We start from the raw sequence: 24,277 nt of genomic DNA on the forward strand, positions 1-24,277 counted from the left end.
CTGAGGGAGAGAGAGTCACTTTTCTTTAGAGATATGACCTCAAAGATATAGCTTCACATCCATAAGCATATAAGAAGTACAAATTGTTCTCTGAATAAGAAAAAAATGAAGAAACAAAAGAAGGAGGAGAAGTAGGAGAAGGAGGAAGAGGAGGAGGAGGAGGAAGAGGAGGAGGAGGAAGAAGATGAGAAGAGAAGGAGAAGGAGAGAGAGGAGAAGGAGACGGAGAGAAGGAGAAGGAGAAGGAGGAGAAGGAGAAGGAAAGAAGGAGAAGGGGAAGAGGAAGAGGAAGAGGAAGAGGAAGAGGAAGAGGAAGAGGAAGAAGAAGAAGAAGAAGAAGAAGAAGAAGAAGAAGAAGAAGAAGAAGAAGAAGAAGAAGAAGAAGAAGAAGAAAAAGCATTTTTATGGGAGACATGTTGCTGGGAGAAAATGAAGGAGGGGTTAGATCCATGCTGGAATTTTGTCTGGTTTGAATTTGTGCACTCTATGGGATGAAACCCATACCCGATACTGCTAAATGACCAAGAAACTGGGAGTTGATAGGTCATGGGCTCTAGGGGAAAACCTACTACTATTATTCTGCCAAAGGGATATACTGCTAATACACCTTCTGATAAATCCACTGTGCCTGTAGATTACTGCCTAACTCAATCCTCATCACAGAAGCTGCTTCTTGCAGTAGACGCTAATTAACCCAGAGACCCATGACTACACACCATTCAGAGAGTGAGAGACTTTGGAGCTCTCAACCCTGAATAGGATGTCTTTACCTCCGTCAAGGCTCAGGGTACCATGTGGGAGAACAGGTGGAAAGATCATAAGAGCAAGAGTAGAGAATGACTCCATGGGAACAGCATCTTCTAGACCCAACAGGGCTGATAATATAGGCTTTTGTTGTATTAATTTTACTGTTCATTAAAAGATGCTTTCAGAATTATAATTAAATTGATAATGTGTTATGAGCCTGTCACATCAACAATGAACTTCAAGTGTTCTTATGAATGTAACTATTGTCAATTTTTAATATTTTGCTGATAAATAGAAGTTGAATTTTTTTAAAACGTTATCTTTCTTTCTACTGAACTTTGCACATGCCAGGCAAGTGCACTGCCACAGAGATACACCTCAACCCTTTTTGTGTTTGGGGAGGGGAGTGAGTGTGTGATATCTGTGGTGTGTGTGGTGTGTGTGGTATGATATGTGTAAGTATGTATGTGTGGTGTATGTGGGGTTGTGGTGTGTATGGTATGTGTGTGATGTGGTTTGTGTAGTGGTGGTGGTATGTATGTGTGCATGTGTATAGTATTTGCATATGTGTGTGTGTGTGTGTGTGTGTGTGTGTGTGTTGCATGCATGTGTATGTAGGGAGGTGCACTTACTTATGCATGCAATTGTAGATCCAGGGTACACTTCACATGTGTTTCTCCACTGTGCTCTACTTTCTTTTGTGGAACAGTCTCTCACTAAACCAAGAACTCGCCATTTCGGCTATACTGGCTGGCCAGAAACTTCAGGAATCTTCCTGTCTGTGCCCCTGATTCCCCCAATTCTGGGGTTACAGGCACATGCTACCATGAATAGCTTCTGTATGGGTACTGTGGATCTGAAATCAGATCCCCATACTTACACAAGCAGCACTTTCTCCACTGATCCATATCCCCAGCCCATCATTGCATTGTAATGTACAAATGAAGCATTGTATTGTATTGTATTGTATTGTACTGATTCTATGGTATTGTGTTGATTGTATGTGGGGCTGCAAAGCTGTACAACCAGGTTTTGAGCAAGAGTGAGGTCAAGGCTGTTCAAACCCCAAAAATCTGGTCCTGAAACTGGCAGGAGTAGGACTGCTTCCTCCCTGCTCTTGGACTGCATGAATCCCCACCTCCATCACCCTTGAGGTAGTCATGTGGCCAGATTACAGGTTAAGCATCCTCTCTCCCTATAAGGAAATATCCAGCTAGCACCTGGAATTCCTCTTCATGCAAAAGAAGTCTTCCTAGCACCTTGGCCACAGCCAATGATGTACACTCACCCTGAAAATGCCTGCCCACTCCCCCAAGCCCTGGTTCACCCCCAATAAAGAGAGCTGTTTCACTAAAAAGCATCTCCAGAGAAGGCTATTTCTCCCACACTCACTGAGATCCTGTTAACTCACCTGCCTAGCTAAGCTTCATTTATTCCAGTCCAGCCCAGTGGGCAACTGTGCCTAGATACCCCAAGGAAAAAAGCAGACCCAGGCTGGCAATTGTATTGTGTTGTGTTGTGTTGTATTATATTGTATTGTACTGCATTAATTGTGCTGTATTGATTATATTGCACTGTATGATTTTATTGTATTGGTTGTGTTGTATTGTACTGATTATATTGTATTGTATTGTATTGTATTGTATTGTATTGTATTGTATTGTATTGTATTGTAATGTATTAGATTGTATCGTTTTGAGAAAGGGTCTCACTAAGTTGCTTAGGTTGACCTTACACTTATAGTCCTCCTGCCACAGACTCTGGTAGATGTTCTTAATTTCACAACTACACAAAAAAACTGATAACATTAGTATACTGGCTGGTTTTGTGTGTCGACTTGACACAACCTAGAGTCATCAAAGAGGAAGAAGCCTCAGTTGAGGAAATGCCTCCATGAGATCCAGCTGTAAGGCATTTTCTCAATTAGTGATCAATGCAGGAGGTCCCAGCCCATTGTGGGTGGTGCCATCTCTGAGCTGGTGGTCCTGGGTTCCATAAGAAAGTAGGTTGAGCAAGCCATGGGTAGCAAGCCAGTAAGCAGCACCCCAACATGGTTTCTGCATCAGCTCCTGTCTTCAAGTTTCAGCCCTGCTTAAGTTCCTGTCCAGATTTCCTCCAGTGATAGGTCTGGAAGGATAAGCCCCCCAAAAAACTCTTTCCTCCCCAACTTGCTTTTTGGTCGTGGAATTTTGGTGCAGCCATAGAAACCCTGACTAAAACACATAGTACCTGTAAAAATGTTTCTCTTTATGTAATGTCTTTGACATAGGCTAAGACTAAAATTTTTTTGAATGAGAATTAGATCTTGAATGGCTTTGCTAATTGACCTTTCCTATAGATTTGATAGGTTTTTCCTTAATTAATCCAACCAAAAATAATAAATCAAAATAGCACTCCTATGTGAACCCAATTCAGCAGTTGTCATCTCAATGGACAACTAACATTGGAATCTCAAGTACAACCAAGCTGCTTTGCAGAAACGCTTCACGCATCAGAAGCTAAGGAAAGTGAGACCACATCTCCACACAAGTTTGCTGCAGCTGTGTTTATAAATCTGGCGTTTCTGCTGTGGCAGTGTATTCTGCAGACCTCCACTTGTAAAAAAAAAAAAGGGGGGGGGATATCTATTTGCTGTCCTCATTCCCATCGCCCCTCTGTGGCCCCTCTAAAGTCCTCTTACACTGTACAAATCTTTTCATCTTGACAGTTTGACCTCATTAGCCTCAAAAGCCCTCCATATGTATCTGAGGCCGATACTTCTAAGTTAAACTTTGATCAGTGTGGTTGATTTTTCATTTGAACATTTCAGAATAGCCCTTTTGAATATATTTTGAATGTTGTAATTAATATCTCACTTTACATATTTTAAGTTCCTTGAAGGAAAAACTACATCTTTGTATGTGTCTGTACATGTGTGTATATATAAATTCTAGATAGATAGATAGATAGATAGATAGATAGATAGATAGATAGATAGACAGACAGACAGACAGACAGATGATGGGTGTATGTGCTCATGTGTATGAGGTTGCATGCATGCCACCATGTATACATGGGGGTCAGAGGACACCTCACCTTCTACCTTGTTTGAAATGGTTGCTTGTTCACAGCTGCATATGCCAGGTTACGTGCCTGAAAGCCTTTAGAGATTCCCTGATCTTGTCATAGGATCCTGAACACAGATTACAGACATGAGCTACCACACTCAACATTATCTGGAGTCTGTGAATTCAAACTCAGGTCCTCCTATTTGTGTGACAAGCACCTTAGACATTAAATTCCCCACCCATTTCCTGAAAAGTTACTTCTTGGTGAGTATGGATCATAGCCCCTGCTGAAAATATTTGCACCATTGAGAAAATGTTGGTTGATTAGATGTTAACAAACATTTTGGCAGCTCTGCCCCCACGGCAAACGCGAGCCATAGACACGCAGAGCTGGGCCCACCACCACACAGTGCAACATGGGAGGACAAAGTCAGACAGAGACCTGCAGATGGCCATGCCACCCACAGACCTGCCTTCTGGTGCATGCCACAGGCAGGCCATAGACACCCACTTGCCTCCACACCATAAAGCACAGATAGAGGAAGTCACCCTGGGACCCAGCAGCTATGTGACCAGCCTGCAGTGGGAGCCACCACAGTGTGTATGTGGTGGTCAGAAGGGAGAGAAAGAGAAGAGGAGCAGCTTGGACATCATGCAGAGAGATGGAACTGGAGACTCAAGGGTGGAGAAGCGTAGCCCGTTGTAAGTGGTCAGCCCTGCCACCTTGAGGCCATGGTAAGGTCCCAGCCTAAGCTACTAAGGGATGGGTCTGGGTCCATGGCTCTGAGGCTCATATTACCACTAAAGAACATGGGGACAAACCTGGTCAGCGCAGCAGCAGGACTATGTGGATGTTCCGAGGCTGTGCAGAATTGGCCTCTGCCCTCACTGGCTGTGGTACTCTAGAGAGCTGCCCCCTATCTTTCACCTGTGGCAGCACTCAGGAGAGCTGGCCCTGTACTTCTAGGCAGCACAGCGGAGCTGGCCTTGATGGCAGGGGTGTGGTTGAGTGGGCCCTGGAGGTGTGAGTGTGAGAGAGAGCTGACCCTGCCACTTGCCAGCCGGCTGTCGGGCGACTTGAGTCAGTCTCCCTGGCCCCAGCGCTTACCACCTCCAGCAGTCAGGAAAGCTGTCCACAGGGTCATGAACTGTAGAGAGCTAGCCCTGCTCTTCAGCAGCTGGAGTACTGGGAACAGCAGGCCCTGCACCTCACACCTGGACAGCACAGTAGAGCTGACCCTGGTGGTGCTGGTGGGGGCAGGTGAGCTGGCACCAGGGGCAAGAGCTTGGGAGAGATGGCCCTGCTGCTCATCTATCATGAAGTGTTGAGGGTGCTGGGGGTTATGCCTGCCTCACCCATCTGTAGCAGTCAGGAGAGCTGGCCTCTAAGGTCATGAGAGCAGGTGAGCTGTCCCTGTCTCACACCAGCTGCAACACTCAGAAGAGTGGACCCTGTACCTCACCTGGGCAGCACAGCAGGGCTGGCTCTGGCTGAGAGGGCTCAGGTGAGCTAGCCCCAGCCTCCCCACCTCCTTGCTCCTTGTCACCTTTCCTAGTTAGGAGAGCTAGCCTCAGGGCATGAGAGCAGGAAAGTTGTCCCTGCCCCCTCACTGGTTGTAGCACTTGGGAGAGCCAGCCCCTGTACCTTGCCTGAGCAACAAAATGGAGCTGGCCCTGATGTTGAAGACATGGATGAGCCAGCCCCAAGGATATAAAAGAGGAGGGCTGTCCAAGCCCCTTGCAGGCTGTAGCAATTGGGAGAGTGGACCCTATACCTTGACTCGGCAATAGAGTGGAGCTGGTTCCAAAGACATGGGTGTGGGTGAGCTGGCCAGAGGACATGAGAACAGGAGAGTTGTCGTTGCCTCCTGTTGATGCCAGGAGTGGCACAACTAGGAGGTGTGGCCTTGTTGGAGTGGGTGTGGCCTGTTGAGAGAAGTGTGTCATTGTGGGGGTGGGCTTTGAGACCCTCCTCCTAGCTGCCTGGAAGACAGTAGTCTTCTCCTGACTGCCTTTGGGTCAAGATGTAGAACTCTCAGCTCCTCCAGCACCATGCCTGCCCGGATACCGCCATGCTTCCCAGCATGAAGATAATAGACTGAACTTCAGAACATGTAAGCCAGTCCCAGCAGCTTTGGTTCAGCAGGACTGGCCCTTTTATGAGTCCCAACCATTCACAGATGATATAGATTTGGGGGGTGGGCCATCTAGAGCTCTGGACTATATCATCTGTGAATGGTTGGGACTCATAAAAGGGCCAGTCCTGCTGAACCAAAGCTGCAGGATCTCCATGACACAGGGCAGCTACAGGATGGCCCTGAGGAGTCCCAGTGAAGGTCCAATATTGATGGTGTCAGAGAAGCCAAAGATCTGAAACCAGACCAATGACTCATTGTAATGAACATTTGCAAGTGAAGGTGTGTGGACAGAGGGACAGACTGTGGGGCACATTGTGACATACTACAGTCCCCATGGTGAGATGTTTTTTATGCTTTTTGTTTGCTTGTTTGTGTCCTCTTTATTTGGGGAGAGCGGTTGCAAGGTTGAAGGGTGTATATGAGGGAATGGGGATATGAGCAGGAGTGGAGTAAATGATGCAAAAACTCACAAGAAATCAATTTTTAAAAAGACTCCTGGGCTTTTTAAACTAGATGCTGTATGAATATTTGTCAAGTAAACAGTTAAATATTGAAGTATTAGCACACCCTCATTCTCGAATATATTGGTTTGACATTTGTATTCTAGAATTGTAGGGACCTCTTTCCTGCTAGGCAAATGCTCTACTACTGACCCTTATCTCAAGTTCTCTTTTTACTTTTTGTTTGGAAACAAGTTTCACACTAAATAACCTAGGCTGGCTATGAAATTTTGATCCTCCTGTCTCAGCCTCCAGAGCAACTGGAACTGTAGGCCAGCACCACCAGTCTGGACTAGAATGAATACCTTTGCAGGTCATCTCATTGTAAGCATATATTTTTCACAACCTGATTTAATAAGGGTCTAACCTCTCCTCTAGCCCAGCACCCACCAGAGGTAATGAAAAAGAAAGGTGATTAGGATACACAGGGGAAGTGGGCCTCTTTAGAAATGTTCTTTGGGGTGATTCCAATCTTCCTTTTTCTTAGTCCAGTGCAGTAGCAAACACCAAACACGGATCAGCGGCTGCAGTTCAGTCCATTCAGTAGACACCACACACGAACCAGCAAGGGCAGTTCAATCCAGAAGAAACCAGAGGCTTGCCAATTGGCCTAAGTTTGGGGAAGCAGCAAGAAGCTGCAGCTATCTCATGAGAAGTTGTTCTTTGCCGAGTTTCTCTCTATGAAGTCATCGTAAGTGACACTCAGCAACGCGATGCAAGGCGAACCAATACATCCATGTCGTCAGCAAAGGACCAGCGAGGCAGAGCAAAGCAAACCAATGCTCGAGCTCCCACTGTCTAAAGGTCATATTTATATTCTTTCTAAATATGATGTGTCCTCTCATATGTTTGCTATAGAAAAAAACGTTCTTTATCACCTGTCCCAGCAAAACCCCATTAGTAACCTAACTGAGTCTCCAAAGAAACCAGAAATTTCCACTTTATCTCATGGCATGTCTTTTAATAGTCATTGAAAATAACATGTGGGGTCTTTTTAATTTTTTTTGTTTTGTTTTGTTTTTTCAAAAAGTTCCTATAGGAACGTCTCATAACTAAGGCAAAGAAATACAGTGTTGAGGTGTGGTCTATTGCTATGTATTGTAAGGCTAAGTGTGGAACCCCAAGACCTTGTTGCTCCAGAGATGAGAGTCTGCATGTAGACCCAAGTGAGGCTATGTGGTCTTTCTCCAAAATTATTTCTGATTGGTGAATAAAGATGCTTATAGCCTATAGGTGCACAGAATTGAGATAGGTGGGGGCTTGGTGTTTCTGGCCTTGGGGTCTGAGGAGAGCATGAGGAAAAGAGAAGAAGGCAGAGAGAGGAGAAGCCACTATGGGGTAAGAATCTTAAAATAATGGCCACATGGGTTAGCTAATTCGAATTAAGAGCAGCCCGGATGAAACATGGCAAATTGCATAATTATGATTAGAGGCTAGGAAATAAACATAATAGCATAGACGATAGCCCTCATGCTGGTTAAAGCTTATTATAAATGTAAAGGTTGTGAGTGTCTTTTATCTGGGAACTAAATGGTCAAAGGTGGGGTAGAAACCCAGGATTGAGATTAAATATTTTCAACAACAGTACAGCACTTCACTGAGTCAAACAGCACCAGCAGCACACTGTTGGGAACCCTATCTCCCAGGACTGAAAAGGAACACACTGAAACATCCATGGGCAAAGAGACAGACACATGGCTAGACAGAAAGATGGTTATTGTCATTCATCAAGTAGTCTGAAACGCAAACATAGGACAAAGGCTCTTGTTTGGTTGAAATAAGCTGGTGCCACACTATTTTTTATGTACACGTACGTGTGGCTAAAGATGTCTGTGTGGCCATCTATCCCCTAAGGCCGATTTCTTCCCCCACATTTATCCCTCACTCCAACAAGATAAATGTTCCACCAGGCTCCAATCCCTGTCCAGTTTTAAGGGAAATTCATTCGAGGCTGGAACAAGCTATACGAATGAACTAGATAGTTCTTTTTGAATCACTGTCTTCCAAGGCATTCTGTTATGAGACTCACTTAAGCCAGTGGTTCTCAACCTTCCTAATACCGTGCTCCTTAACAGAGTTCCTCAGGTTGTGGTGACCCCCCCCCTCCAACCATAAAATTATCTTTGTTGCAACTTCATAACTGTAATTTGGGTACTAGTATGAATTGTAAAGTAAATATCTGGTACTCAACATTCAACACCCCTCCCCATAAGGGATTGAAACCAATAGGTTAAAAATCACTGATTAAGCAAAGGAAATTCTCTTCACCATCCGCTTGCCCTGCCAGACAGGTGACTGATGACGGGGGTGCAGGTGCTGCATAACAGCATTTGGAACTAGGAGTACAGAGAGTGTGAAAACGGTCTGTACATCCATTGAAAACCCCAGCACCTGCAGTTTGCTTACACAAACCTCAGAGAGCTTGCCAAGATACTTGTGGCAGGGAAAATGGAAATGCTTAGAAGATGGTGTTTTCTAAGAAGACGTGGGAAACAGGGTGGGCTAGGGAGGGTTGGGAGTGTGTGAAGGAATCCAAAAGTTGAAACATGAAAGTTTGGGATTTATCAAAAGATTGCAGGTTATTAGAGTGAGAAACAGGACATGGGTCATTTCATGTACAGAACCTCTCAAGGGGCCTCTTAGTTCATCCTACGTCCAGTGTGCCTGCTACCTAAAAAATACTATAAAGATTGTGACTGGGCATAGACATTGAAAGGACTTTAGCCAGTCCGAGCATGGCTAACATGACCCTGGCAGGCCTTGCCCTTCTCCCCTATTCCCTATGCCTTGCTAAGAAAACAAACAAACAATCAAACAAACAACAACAAAACATTAGATTACATTCCTGAAGCTAGCCACCAATGTCAATTTCCTTATTTGGCCACTTCCTTTTTTTAAGGCTGACTACCAGCTATCAAAGTATTGAAGTCCAGCAATCAAAATCTCCTTTTGGCTTGCCTAATTAATATTCCCAGTTAAGATTAAATACCTCATCCTAATCTGGGGTTTTCTCTTTACCTTTATATACTGCCATTTGTCTAGGGGCTATGTCTGTCTCCTCTATCCAGAGGCGGTCCTTTGTGTCTCCCTCCCCCTTCCCTTGTCCTCTGTTTCTTGTCTTTGTCTCTTATTCCCTGCCCTTTGTCTCTCTAGGGCAAATATATTTCCTATGTGCTGAAAATTTAGTCTTGGAGGTCCTGAGACAATGCCGGTCCCTTACGGGGTTAGGGAAATGACAGGCAATTGGGACCAGAGTTGAGTATTTGTCAAGCTAAGACTTTCTTTTCAAGATGCAAAAGCCATTCTCAGACTTGCCTGGCTCTTTTTATTTCCACTGCTGTTCTTTGAAAATTTCCTCCTGAAGACATTAGCATAGAGGAGGTCAGAGGGTGAATATGACCCAGAGGAAGGATTGTCCCGGCTGGACTCACGCTGTGATCCTGTCAGAGTCACAGGGTTTTGATGGGAGACATTGTCCCCAGAGGTTTCCACCACAAGGTGAACACATGCGAGGCAGAGATCAAATTTAAGAAAATTATATACAATCTAGTCACTGTCACACGATCCCGAATGGCACTTTGTTGTTCTTTTAGAATTCCCATAGAAAACTAAACAAAACTGATTCGTGAGTTAGTCAAGGTCAACGCTTTTAGCTATATTTCTAATGACTCGAGAGCCACAAAACCTTCAATATTCCAATAAAATCCTTTTGTAAGCAATAACTTTTTAAAATGCCTCAAACAGCTATTTTGAAAGTACAGTGATTGGCCTGTACCTGTGACAATGAGTCTGACTCTGAAGAGTTCTCAAAACCATATGCCACCATAGAATAAAGACTGAAGCAATGGCTTCCCATTGCTACGCCCCGAGAGGTACCTACCATGTTCTTCCTTCTCAGTTCACCTAGAGCCCATGCCTGAGTCTGCAAACTCTACCCACAGACTGTTATTGTTTAATCTTCTGTGTCCATCTTCTGACCAAGTGAATAATGTTCCTCTATGGCCAAGAGTTACCCACCAGAGAGGGAGCTTTAGAGTTCCACAAATCTCACCACTTGGCTTACAAAGAACAAATAAGTCCCAGAGAAGGGAAACAATTTCCTCAAAGTCATATAGGTGATGAAAGGAGGAGCCATGAACCAGGTACAGCAATTCACCTGCACTCTAGTGTGCACAGACTATCTTCCCCGACCTTCCCAGCTACTGAAGAATTCTCCTCTCTCACCAGCTTCCCATTCTCAGGACACTGATCTGGGAAATATAATCCATATTTTGGAATATCTGTCCACCACATACAAAGAATCTGATGCCTTTGATTTTATTTTACATAGTGAAATGGGAAGTGTCCCTTATGCAAGGACATTCAGAAGAGGCTGTGTCGAGATGAAAGAAACAAACGTCAAAAGCAAATGTCTGTGTTTCAAGATGGCAATAGCCATCTTAAGGTAGGTCAACTCTTACATGGATCAAGTACTTATGCTGTCATTAAAACCATATCCCAGGCCGGAAAGATGGTTCAGTGGTTAAGATCACTGACTGCTCTTCCAGAGGTCCTGAGCTCAATTCCCAGCAACCACATGGTGGCTTACAACCATCTGTAATGGGATTCAATGCCTTCTTCTGATGTGTATGAAGACAGCTACAGTGTACTCACATATATAAAATAGATTACAGTGTACTCATATACATAAAATAAATCTTTTTTAAAAAGCAATTATGGAAAAAACGTACCCCATGGTCTTTAATTTGGATTAATTTTTAAAGTAATAAATATAAAAATATAGATGTACACAGTGTCAAGGTAAAGATTTTTGAGTGGGTACAGTCTCTCAATGTTTTTAATAAATGCCTGCCAATTGTTAAGACATAAAATTATAAATATATAATTTTAAAAATACAAGACAGTATAGTCACATCAAGTCACGTACCAAATTATTGGCTGCCTCCAACTGCACTCAATTCTTAAATGTAACTAAGACTCTCAATTACACCTTTTCTGCAAAACATCTCTTCCCTTAGATTTTGAAAAGAGTGATGTTTTGTTGGCAGCAACCTTCTTGCTTTCACTTCCTCTCTCAGTTGAACTACAGCGACCATAGGGTCACTTCCATCCTCCAAAAACTTCCTGTAAGTGGTTATTTCTCATCTTGGATCTCTCAGTGATAAATTAAAGTTCTCTAGAGATCCATCTGTTCTGCTGATGAAAACACTCTTGACAATTTGCCTAAGACGTATGTCATCTATATGCAGGTCCCTACAAATTACATATGTAAATGTGCCCTAAATAGTAAGACTAGATTCCAACCCCAGATGCATCATGGCACAGGACGCTTTCAATTTTTTAGTAGGATTTGTTTTTAATGGTGTGTGTGTGTGTGTGTGTGTGTGTGTAGGGGTAGTTACGGTGAAGACACCTGAGGAGGCAGTTGCAGGCATTGCTGGAGCTGGCATTACAGTCATGGCCCAATGTGGGTGGTGGACACTGAATTCTGGTCTACATAAGCAGCCCGTGCTCTTAAGCTGAATCATTTCTCCAGCCCTGAAACTTTGAAATTTCTGAGACAGACAAATGGGTTCAAGACCTGAGTCTTCTTCATACCTAACTATATCTCATTAATCGCAATGACAAAGGATCAATCAAGAACTGCTGTTGCCTGTCCCTGGGGTGCCTGTGCTGCCCACCAGACATATTGCTGCCACTTAATGAGATTCTTAACAGGGAAGTGTTGGGAGAATGAAGACCTCAAGCTTGTAAAGAGTTGGGTTTATAGATCTAAAACTGACATTTCTTTGGAGACTGAGGCAATCTGAGCCAGCTAGGAAGAAAACAGCTCTTGCCCTAAGTTGCAGACATGAGAGAGAGAGAGAAAAAAAACCTTAAGGTTTATTTTATGTTTTCCCATTTAACCCTCTTTTCCTTAACTAAATGATGATGAAGTTGACAGCAAAGAAAACTAGATCACTGAATCCTTACTAAAACCTGAATAACAATCTTTCAATCCTAGGTGTAGCCGCTCAGATGAACTGGGTTCACCTGAAAGGAGGGCTGGAAATAAAAAGGAAACGGAGGGGCGAGAGAAACACGGAGCCCAGACAAAGTTTTCTGATCAAGGCTCAAAGTTTAATATTCAGCACTGCGTTTATATAGGGGAAGCCCACCCCAACCCTTCCTTTGTTTCAGCTGGATAAAGTTGCAAAGCAGGCTCAGCAGGCAGTCTCTTCTTCTAAGTTCTTCTAAGTTCCTTTGGAAGTTGCAAGTGTAAACAAAGCAGCTGGTTTCACCTAGGTGTTAAGGTCCTGTGTGACAAGCAAGGTCTGTTCAGACTGCTCAAGGCCGAGAAGGGCACCCCTAGGCAGAGAGGCGAGCGACCCAGAGAACAGGTTCACGTCTCAGCTGCAGCACCAGCCTTAGATGAATAATGATTTTTAAGGGTCATGCAGTACCAGGTCCTTTGTTGTTGGGATTTATATCTGTGTTGAGAAAGCGTTCTATCTAGACAAAGCCAGCCACCAACTTACTATATAGGGTGATCTCTCTTTCTTAGTTTCCTAATGATGAGCACATGGATGGGAGACAAGGATGCCAAACAGCCAGCCAATCATGCTTCAAGGTGACTTGTTATTAGGCTGTGCAGCTATATTGTGTAAAACGGTGGTTCTTCAGGCTGTGCCTTGCCCTAGGCAGCTCTATTTGACAAGCAGCTTTTGACCCTATTTTAAGTGCATATTGAAGGGAAAGGTTCCAACTCTTTCATCTGGACCCCAGAGGACACTCAAAACCATGATAGTGAAGGTCCCAATAGACCTGTCAGCTGACCCTTTGGTGCGTGCTTCAAGGGACTGACACATCTCCCACCTGTCCCCGGCTTCAGACCTGCTCAGTGCCCACTACTGATACAGCCTACTCAGGCTGACATTTGTCCACCCTCCAGTTCATCCAATCAGATCCAGTCTTTCACCTTTACAGCCTCCATGGGGAGCTCTCTACAGTTTGGCTCAAGTCTGAGGTTCAGCTCAGTTCTGGTCCCACGGAGCATCTGCAGCAGCTGCCCACCAGAGTTAATTATCTGATCTCCCCTATCCCGAGGAAACCTGCCTTACATCCCTATCAGCATCTGGTTTCTGCCTCTCAGTGAGACCTTTTTGGGATTCCCTTAACTCCACTATGGCCTCTAACGCTTTGCAACTTAACACAAATACCGCCCCCCTCCCACACACATACCCCAACACACACCACACATTTGCACATGCATGACTCCCATCCCCCCCACCCCCCCCCCCCCCCCGAAAAAAACCCTTATGCCTTGGGAGTAGTAGAGAGACAGTTCAGTGTTTAAGAGCACTTGCTGCTTTTCCCAAGGAGTAAAGGGCAGGCCCCGTAGCCACGTCACGTGACTCACATTTACCAATTATCTCCAGCTCCAGGAGGACCCAGTGCCTCTGATCTCCGCAGATATCTGCACTCGCATGCACAAACACATGAATATACACACAGGCTTAAAATGTAAGTCTTTTTGTAAAGCTAGATTACTTTTTTTTTAAAGGGGGAAATTTCCCTCAGCAGGATGGATGTCTGAACCAACGAACCAACACCGAGTTGTGACCAGCAGCCTGAACTGCACCAGAAAGTGTTACAAATGTCAATCTGGGGAAATCTCCCATCCGTGACATGAAAGGACCTGTGGATGTGCACAGGTGACGTGGAAGTGAGCAGGAGGCTTGCACTAGCCCCAACGACTCCTCCTTGGTCCTCACGCCCTGCCCAAAGCACAATTAGTAATGTAGTCCCTCTACTGTCTATTTAATGATCTGCAAAAGTGACTTCAGAAAAATTTTCACTTTCAAAGTGCTTCGACTCACGTGGCCCCATTAACTCTGAAACCAACTTTTACCTGCCTCTGTAGCTCATCCATTTCAGAAGAGAAAGGCAAAGGGCAGAGGAAAATCTACTCTTGACATAAGTGAGACTCAGACCAATGAAAGAGCTAAGAGCCTGCTGAATTTAATAACTTGTGAATATATTTTTAAAAAATCAGACACATGTAACTTTGCAATTATGGCTCCAGCCTTAAGGCACTTTATCTTTTATCTGAAGCACAAATGATATAAAGTGATTTTCCAGGCTGTAGAAAAACAGACTGGTAAGAACTCAATGGGATATGTTTGAGGGAAAGGTATTACGCTACATTCCATACATTTACCATCTTGCTCTCAGAGCATCTTAGGTGTGTGGCTGGCCTGGGTAGAAATTCTGAGGGTTAAACAATGGGTGTTAAAATTACTAACACCCAGAGGTCTTTGCACATTTCTATGTGAAATGTACAAACTGTATTCTCCAACATGACGAGGTGTGGCAACGGGGGTAGGGGAATCAGAATTAATGTGCTAAAACTTTATTACACCTAATGAAATTTTGGCTGAAAGTATTTAAAGTGCAGTGTGACTAACTGTATGTGAGCTGTTGGTTCTATATACATTCTGGCAGTTGACCTGACCTCAGAGCAATGGCTTTTGGAACATAACTGCCCACATCAACAGTACACCTGACTTTGTTTTAACATATACCATAGACAAACATGGTCAAGAGTAGCTACACAGACTATGATAGGATCAATGAAATCAGCCTATATCCATTCTAAATACAAGGATACAAAGGTAGGAATCCTTCATAGATCACAGAAAGAGACGAGACACACACCAGCCAAAACAGCTCAACGTGCCTTACTTGATTAAATATGGTGATCAACTAAGCTGAATTCAAAATTCGTTAAAATACTGCTGACGACAATGACGAAGCCCAGTAAGAGGAGATGCCTCAAGCTCTGGGTTCTGAGGACTCAGGCTTTCATTTCCGTCTCTCACAGTGCCGTCTGATGTCAGCTGCCATGACTGGGTAATGGTTATCAGTACCAATATAAACCAAATCCAAATTCAGGATGCGTATGTGCTTCTATCCCAGCATTCCACGGGGTATGTCCCCAGTTGAAAGAACTGGGATTGCATGGTCTTCGTTAGTGTTTATGACCACGGAAGTGTGGGTCTGTATCCATGGCTTTTCCGATCAAGAGGAACATCTGGATCTGGGAAGCAGCTGTTTAATAAGGTCACACTCTAGTGGAAGATACGTATATACCAATAGGAAAACAGGAGGAATGAACACAGGCTGCTCACTCTGTAGACTACTAAGGTAGAGGTAGTGTCTGTGCTTACTGACCACCTCTGCATTATCAAGAAAACAATTTCAAAGCTGGCTGGGTGTGGTGATACCTGCTACTAAGGTTGTAGTCTGCCATGTCCAGATGGTTCCGCCGAGCTATGCTCAAATTGGAGAACTCCCCTTTCTTATTAGGGCTTCCTCTTCTCTGCCTGATCTAGAGAGCCCAACCCTAAAATCTTCTATCAGAGGAATGTCACATAGTCCTTGGCAAACCTATAAATTCAACCCCCTCCCCGGCCCCAACCCTTTAAGAATCTGCTCAACAAGAACCTGGGATTCTTAGAATGCCTCTCCATGCAGATGAGGCATTCCCAGTAGTTTAAACTCTAGCCAATGATTTACATTCACCCTGGAAACTCCTTCCCACTCTCCGAGGCTCATATATAGCCTGTGTCCACCCCAAATAAAGTGTGTGTGTATGCTCACCAGCTGTGTCACTAAAGAGTGTCTAAGAGCTGTTCCATTAAGTATCATCAAAAAGATCTGTGACACTAAAATCATTGGAGAAGCTCCCACCACCCGACCTCTAGTACTCACTTTCAGCCAGATCAGCATCCTGCAGACCCCACCCCATCCTGGACTTGGCTTCATTCTTCCAGCCCGGTGTGCAGCAGCCAGCAGTGCCAGGACACCCTGAGGGAGGGAACGGGTGACACAGAACCAATGCTAGCCCCCCCCCCCAAATACATACCACAATACATATTTGATACCCAGCACTCAGTCCAGGCAGAAAATCTAGAGTTCCAGGCTAAAATCAAGTGACCATAGTGAAAACTGGAGGAAAGAAGGGTGGCGGGGGTGGGGGGTGAGATTACAAAGTAATAGCGACAACAGGATTCCAAGGCCAGTATGTTTCTTTTTTATTTTTGTGTTTGACTTGAGATTGTTGAGTGATTTATAAGCATTACATTAATTCCCATGCAAAACTCCAAGAGCCTGATTCCAACTGGCCCAAATCCAACCTATGAGTCTGGACATTCAAGACCGAAACAGCCACCGTTGCTTGGTTGACTCTTCCATTAGGAGACATCGTCGGTGTCATCTAGGTCAGCGGGCCCCATCCACGACTCAAGCACCACGGTTTGCCTCGAGTTCACACCAAAACAGGGGCCAACATGCCCTGAAGCACCTAAATCTGGCAAATAGTTTCTGTCAGATAATAGGACTCCCTAATTCCAACAGAGCTACTTAGGTATTTCCTGGTTCCTGCTCTACAGTGACACCTGCTTTGAACAGGCATGGTTATCATCAATCTGGGGATAATTCTGCCTGTCAGTTTCCCTCAAGATCTCAGGAGAAGTAAAGAGAATTTATAAAAGGAAAGGGAAAGGAGGATCTCTAGAATCCCCTCCCCACAGAAATAAATACAAAGATACCCACTTTATCAAGTATTCTCCCCCAGCTTCAGATGGTCAGTGAATAGGTATAAAGCTTTAGGAATTCCCCTCAATAAGGCAGAAACCAGAGATATCAAAGAGGGCAAAAACAGGACCCACAATTAAAGGAGAACTAGACAAATGTAGAGACTCATTCTAATGGCCGGGAGAACCGGACCACATGAGAAGCGAGGACAGCCTTTTCCAGAGGGATGTCAATGGATGCTCAAACACATATCTCGGCTATGACAATGGCAAAGACTTCATTAGTGCAAATAACAATTAGAATGGTGTGCTCCTTAATAGGATTTAAATAAGGCTTCAAATAATGACAAACTCTAAAACTAACATTTGGAAACCTTAATTCTGTTTGGAAAGCTATCAAACCCTCCCTCCAAACCATCCAATGTTTGCTGATTTGAGGACAATTACATTCAATGAGGTTGCTCGGAAACACAATGCATGTATGTATGTCTCTCTCTCTCTCTCTCTCTCTCTCTCTCTCTCTCTCTCTCTCTCTCTCTCTCTCTCTCTCAGCTTCCATCTCCTAGAAAGGGGAAACTGTTCTGACTACTGCTGCAAAGAAGTGACTGCAGCCAGCATGTGCAGGGCCTGCTGGATCTTAGGACTCTCGGTTCAAACTCGGGAGAAGAAGGTCAAAGACAGAATAAAAAGCCGAAGAGAGTGTGTTCCAATATGCCAGGATGGGATGTGTTCCCCCAAACCCACCAACACAGCTAAACTGGGTGTGGGACAGAAAGCAAGCAAGAGGCTTCGGGGGCAGTGTCATCTATGGCTCAAGTTCTCCTTAAAAAAAAAAATCAACACCAAGAAAAATAAAAATCCACAATAACTAAAAAACAACAGCGAAATCAGGCAGAATGTGAAATAGTGATAATACTGTTTCAGAGCCTGCACCATCCTGCATAACCAGGAAACTTAAGATGTGTTCTTACCAAATCCAATGGAAGCTGGATATGTAAAAACAGAAGGACAGTCACAATTCACACTACACGGAACATAAAATTTAGAACCAAGAAAGGAGGGGGAAAGAAAGTCAACAAAACACTCAGAAAAATTTATCATCGATTCTGAAATGGGGCCTCGTGACGTCATCGGGGTTAATAAAGACCGAGATGGACTTCCCTGGATTCTCAGTTACTAGCTGCTGCAGTTTTTTTGCCAGACGGTCATCAGGCTGATTGGGGTCCCCTCCATCCGACTGCGGGGAGGGGATGCTGGTGGTGCTGCCCCGACGCTGTAGCTTCAGTGTCAGCCGATTGGCTGCCTTCACATGCTCGATGGCGGTGCGCAGGTGCTCTGCGGGATCTGAGCGAACTGAGGAGAGCTTCCGGGCGTGGAGCATGACGGTCTCCTCCGACAGGTGCTCCAGCATATTGCACTGGGGGATGAAATAATTAGGGCACATCTTGTTGACCAGACAGTGCTGCAGGTCATCAATGAGGCCCAGCAAAAAGTGGGCTGCATAGTCTTCTTGAGCCAAGTAGCTGGCAGGGAGTCGGTCACAGGCCCAGAGCATCATGCTCCGAAGGTGGTAGGGGCTGATAGCCTTGGGCCTCGACAGGAGTTTGATGATGATGGCTTTGCAGGCTTGGTAGGCCTGCATGAGACTGCCTGAGATGCACTTCTTCAGCTGCACCTCGCTCCTGGCAAAGGACAGTCGCCACTCATTGTCCTTCTTGCCCTTGTAGGAGCAAGCTGGCACCAAGTAGAATCCACTGATGACCTCTTCCTCTGTGATCTTCCCATCCCAAAAGTGGTTCTCCATGAGCCAGCTCTGAGCCACCGCGGGCCAGCCTTTGAAGGACACCACGGGGACGATATCGTACAACATGCGGCTGCTCCCCACGCCCAGAATGATGGAGATGATGGTCCCGTTCTTCTCTACCTTTTCCACCTTCGGCATCCCTCTCTGGGGTTTCTTCTGTATCTCTGAGAGGACGATGCTGATGGAGTCATAGAACCAGTCAGCCACTTTGGTGGGAGAGAAGAAGTAGTTGGTGGCACCATTGATGTGATCGGCGATTGTGCAGCAATCTTTCCATTTACTGATTGTCCCCTCGTCAAAGAGCCGGAGGCTCAGCCAGGAGTGGCACAGGGCTGAGTGGCGCATATCGAGTGTCACAGGCTGGTTACGGTCATGTAGCTTAAGAGCCGGCACCAGAAGGGTGAAGTCCATGTCGTAGTCAGTACCCCGGGCGTAGACATTTAACTCATCTAGGTCCAAGTCTACCACACCTTCTCGGACTCCTCCAGAGAGCAACAGATATTCGTTAGCCACGGGGAGTTTTTGATCTAGCTTTTGCACCATTCCTAGGAACGAAAAGAGAAAACACTGTTACGGGAAGCACACGGCCATGTGTGTTAGTAAGGAAAGCTCTGACCTCCAAGAATAAAACACACTAACATCAAACCAGACCTCAGGTGCTGCACAGACCCAGCTAACACTGTCCTTTCTTACCAGCACCAGGGGCTGCCCTTTCCCAGGTGGAAGGGCTCTGACGGATCATTAACATGAAAACTATTTTCACCATAGACCAGGCTTCCTCTCTCTAAGTCAGCCCCTTGAGTACCAGACTCTCCACACACTCAGTCATTCAGCCAGAGGGCTTCCACGTGCGCCAACTCTTCCGTGACCTTGTCCTGCCAAATCTCACCGGCGGCATCTCATCCCCTCTGCGTCTCTACTGTCCCTGGTTCCCCGCGCTGAAGCCATCTGATGCCATCACGTGAAAAGTCAGGCCTAGGGTTTTGCCAAGGCACTCTTCCTCCTTCACCCAGCTTCTCCTCCCAGCATGAACAGTTCTCTGAACCCAAAGTCCTCAATGTGACCGCAGAGGCTTTCAAAGGACAATGTGTTCCTAGCTCTATCTCGTCATCTGCCCTTTCTGTTGGGCACTTGCCCAGAGGTACAAAAGCTGTAGTGTGTGCAGCTACGGGCTACTTAGTGGGTGGTCCCTTGGACTGCTGTAGATATTCAGAGTGAAGCCAAGCACTGTGCTTGGGGTTAAGAAATGAGTTAGAAAGAAGTGGGCAACCCACTGTTATCTCCTCTTGGGTATAAACAGCTCAAATTTCCTTTTGTTTTTCATCCTAGTTAAGAGCAAGCTGCCCTTACGCACACTGTGACCGTGACCTCGGCCCTATCTAAGAACCAACAGTTTACATAGTAACAATCTATAACAAATTGTTACAAAGTAACTGTTAGTCTGTAAAGTGCCGTTTGAGCCCTGCTTTGGATTCTTCTAACAGCTTTCTTTTAGGTACACTTGAGTGGAAAATAGCTAAAAATTCCCTTCTCCCTCTGCTGAATTGGAGAAGCTGTAGACACCTTCACTTGCTGTAATAAACATTCTTGGGGTGGATGGGGGGAGCTAAAAACTCCCTCTGCTGGACTGGAGAAGTGGCTACTTTTACAACCCCACACAAAGGAGCATCCCTGCCGGCTACAAGGTATGCCTTCTAAGTGCTCCTTCTGCACCCAGTTAAAATTAACTTTCCAAGGGGCCAATATGATAAAGTGTTTGGTCAAATCCTCCAATTCAGGAGTTGGGCTGATTGTGAATACTGGTTCCCTCAAACCTGCAGAACTTCCGGGAAGTTCGTTTGTGACACTCCCAGAAGTTGGGAACTTAGTTGCTAAGGCCATGTTCCTCCAGTGATGCCTGCACTTCCATCTGGCCTTCTTGAGTCTGCAGTTTTACAAAACTGATGACAAGCCGGAGCCTTTCCCAGCTCTATCCACCCCAAGACATCTTCCGTGCAAACCTGTCTGGCTTAATTTAAGTCAAACTGAGCTGACATTAGCTGTCAGGGCAGATGGATTGCCAGGGGCTGGAAGAGAACAGAGGGGCAGGGAGTTCAATGCTCAGGTGGCTGCAGGGCTGGCTGCAACAAGTGAGTCTCTGAATGGATTCACTTTTGCCACTAGCCACATCTGAAGTCAGGGACAGAGCCCCAGAGCACACCAGCCCACGAGCTCGCTAGTAGAAAAAGAAGGACAGAGAATACCTTTCCTGGGTCTGCTGTCCCCAGAAGTACTGGCTCCTACTTGCTCCTAAGAAACACTCCAGTAAAGCCATGTTCCCATAATCATCCATGCTAGTTCTCAATTTCCCTAACGCTACGATCCTTTAATACAGTTCCCCCAACCATAAAATTATTTTTGTTGCTACCTCATAACTGTAATTTTGCTACTGTTATGGATCATAATGTAAATATTTTTAGAGAGAGAAGTTTGCCAAAGGGGTCACAACCTACAGGTTAAGAACTGCTGTTCTATGCTTTGAATTTGCTTTATTGCCTAGTTTCTAGTGTCAAAGACCTTAATATATACACAGTAGGGCCTCAAGGTTAGGGAATGAACCCCACACCATCCATCCCTTATTACTTTGTGGATCTTCAGATCAAGTAAAAGAACAGGGTGTTGCCCTCTCCCTAAGTCCTAGGGAATAAACTTTGTCTGGTCACACTATTGTGAAGAAGTAAATCACTTCAGAGACAGCACCTGTTGAAACTGAGCCGTGGAGCCAAATTAACGCTGTCACTACATACATAGTACTAGACTGTTAATATACATAAGATGCAAACTTACCATCTTCAGAGACCTTATTTAATAACTACTTGGTGGATAAGTGGTATCAGTGTGTATGGATAAGTTCCTTTAAACACACACACACACACACACAACCACTGGGGAAAGAATTGTATAGCTTTAATGTCTTGTAATTTTAGCAACATTAGATAAATTATTTGGTTAGGTATATAAATATAATCTCAGCACCTTGCTAGTTTGGGGTAAGCTATCACTTCTTTGGCTTCAGTTCCTGTGACCTAAACAATTAACAAACAAAGCATTCTTCTGGTGAAGATTCTTCATGATGGGCCCAGTGAGGGACAGCAGTGTCAAAGTCCTCTGTGACTCTGATACACCCTCTAGGGTGTCCTCGCTGATAAAAAACAAAACAAAACAAAACAAAACAAAAAACAAAAAAACTACAGATGTTTTAGTAAAGACATCATAGTTTCTACTTTGCAGGAAGAAATGCCTTTGTTAAGCTTGCTCAAGATTCCAAGAAGCATCGTCAGATGCGGGCAGGGCTCTCTTTTTCTAAGAACAGCACTGACTACAGAATTCTTAATGGCCCCAATTTGTAAGTTTTGGCATTCCCTCATTCATGCTAAAAAAAAAAAAAATCATCATTTGGAGTCTCACTAAGTGTGTGTGTGTGTGTGTGTGTGTGTGTGTGTGTGTGTGTGTGTGTTGTGTAAGACAACATGCACCTAAGATTCTGAGGAGAAATAACTCACTGAAGGCTACAGAGCTCTGGTGACACAGTTAAGAGTACTGCCCTATTCTCATATACACTGCAGAGATCAGCATGTCACATACACACTGGTCTCCCTGTGACGAGGACCCGGCTTGACCTGAATGTAAAATGGCTGGGAAAGGAAGTGGTCAGGCTCTCCAGACAGTGTTTTTCCAGGCTTTGTGTTTTTGTTCCTGGAAGCTTTACTGGGACCCTGGACCAGGAATGGGTCATATCTATCTACCTACCTACATTTATCAAGAAATAATGGACCCAATCAGCCTTGGAAAATGCCATTAATTTACCCAGATAAACAGACTGCACAGTGCCTCCTTGTGCCCAGCAAGCTCATAGTCACCATCACCACTCCCATTATGGTAGCGTTTTATAAGCCACTGAGTCGGTTTTACTTTGCACAACGGCTTAGACAACTGTGTGCAGTTTTATGTAACACTTTGAAAATCTGATTAAAAATCAAGGCATGGCAATGGTCGTGACTATTTGGTCTCAGAATAAAGAGTGGGAAGGACTGAAAGATGTCCCCTCAAAGAACTTGCTTGGTCTTTGTCTATTTTGACCCTGATCAATATACATGAGTTCTGGGACCAGAACAAGAGGCCTTGGGAGGGTGTTCTGGGCTTGCCATTTACAATTTAGATGAGCCTGATAAGAGAGTTAACCTTCCTCATTTAAGTAAATAAACCATCAGCGCAGGGTGGCTTTCAAGTATCTATACATCTAATAGACAATTCATTTTGTTCATCTGGGTTTGGAGATCTAAGTAAAGCGATCTAATAAGAACCTCTGGCACATTCAAGGCACACAAAACATTCCATAAGATGAAACGAAGAGTACCCTCTCCTTCGGAGATAACAAGACTTCTGCTGGCCCAGGGACACGTCCTTGGGTGGCCACATGTTGCTGGAAACACAGTTTGGCAAACAGGGGCGAGCTGGATTCCCCGTTCACTGTGCTCTGTGGACCAAACAGCTTCTGCAGCTCCTTAGAGGACTTGACCTGGACTAACGAGAGCCCTTTTACCGCCAATGATAGTGGCTTGTCGGCTCTGAGGTGTTCTCTCCCTCCTAAATCAGGTAATAACAAACCCGCACACGGCGTGGATATTAGCAGAGGCTCGGCCCATGAAAACTACACCATCGCAGGCAAAGCCTATCGGCTCCTGTAGTCAAGGTTTTACTCTCCCGAGCCTAGAACAGACTTTGGGAACTAGAAGGTAACTGCTTCACACAGTGTAACATGCATTTCAATCTCGATTTACAACCTCATTAATTATATGTGCATCACAGACGAGCTGGCAGCGGATGGGATAAAATGGTGTACTGGTTGTCAAAAAGTCAAATAGGAAACGGAGAAACAAAAAGCCTCAGAATTTCCTTATTTTCCTTTCAAACAAGTGCTAAAAGTCAGTGGCCCTGTCAAAATCTACCAAGCTGCCGGAGACAGCACAAGGGTCTGAGACACCTACAAGGAACATAATTAAGCCTTCTACACCTCACTTTCCTCGAACAAAAACTGCAGAATAACAACTGTCAGGATGTACGGTAGCCATGGTAACATGCAAAGTACACTGTGGGAGCGGTCGGTTGCTTAGCTGTCAGTCTCTACCTTAGGAGTCCAGATTTGTACACAGACACAGGTTAGCAACACATTTCCCACTTAGGAATACTGTACTCAGTTCTGAGGATGCTCACAAAGCATGGCTTCCATAACTCATAACTTACTGGCTTCTTACAGTCATGCCCAAGAATGAAAAATGAAAAATGTTCATTCCTCAAAGAACCTGTCAGCATGGTGCCGGGGTGGGGGACATGTTAAAATAGACAGATCAGTTAGAAACCACATGTAAAAACAGCCAAAACCATCTTCATGGAGACTGTCAACTGTAAGTGAGCTGAATCCAGTC

General features: G+C 44.9%; 1 protein-coding gene across 5 annotated transcripts in view; it reads right to left on the reverse strand.

The window, feature by feature from the left end:
• Window positions 1–16,483: 16,483 nt before the first annotated feature.
• Mb21d2 (Mab-21 domain containing 2) overlaps window positions 16,484–24,277 on the reverse strand; it is a 97,608-nt gene continuing 89,814 nt past the window's right edge. For 4 of the 5 annotated variants that reach the window (XM_076942754.1, XM_034515687.2, XM_076942756.1 and 1 more), the window contains one exon: window positions 16,484–19,357. In XM_076942754.1, coding sequence (XP_076798869.1) covers window positions 18,093–19,357 — 1,265 coding nt within the window. In that variant the 3' untranslated portion in view covers window positions 16,484–18,092. Of the gene's footprint in view, window positions 19,358–19,701; window positions 19,847–24,277 lie in introns of those variants that run through there. The other variant, XM_076942757.1, reaches the window with a different exon arrangement.

The sequence above is a fragment of the Arvicanthis niloticus genome, chromosome 12 (assembly GCF_011762505.2).
Source record: "Arvicanthis niloticus isolate mArvNil1 chromosome 12, mArvNil1.pat.X, whole genome shotgun sequence".
Taxonomy (NCBI): domain Eukaryota; kingdom Metazoa; phylum Chordata; class Mammalia; order Rodentia; family Muridae; genus Arvicanthis; species Arvicanthis niloticus.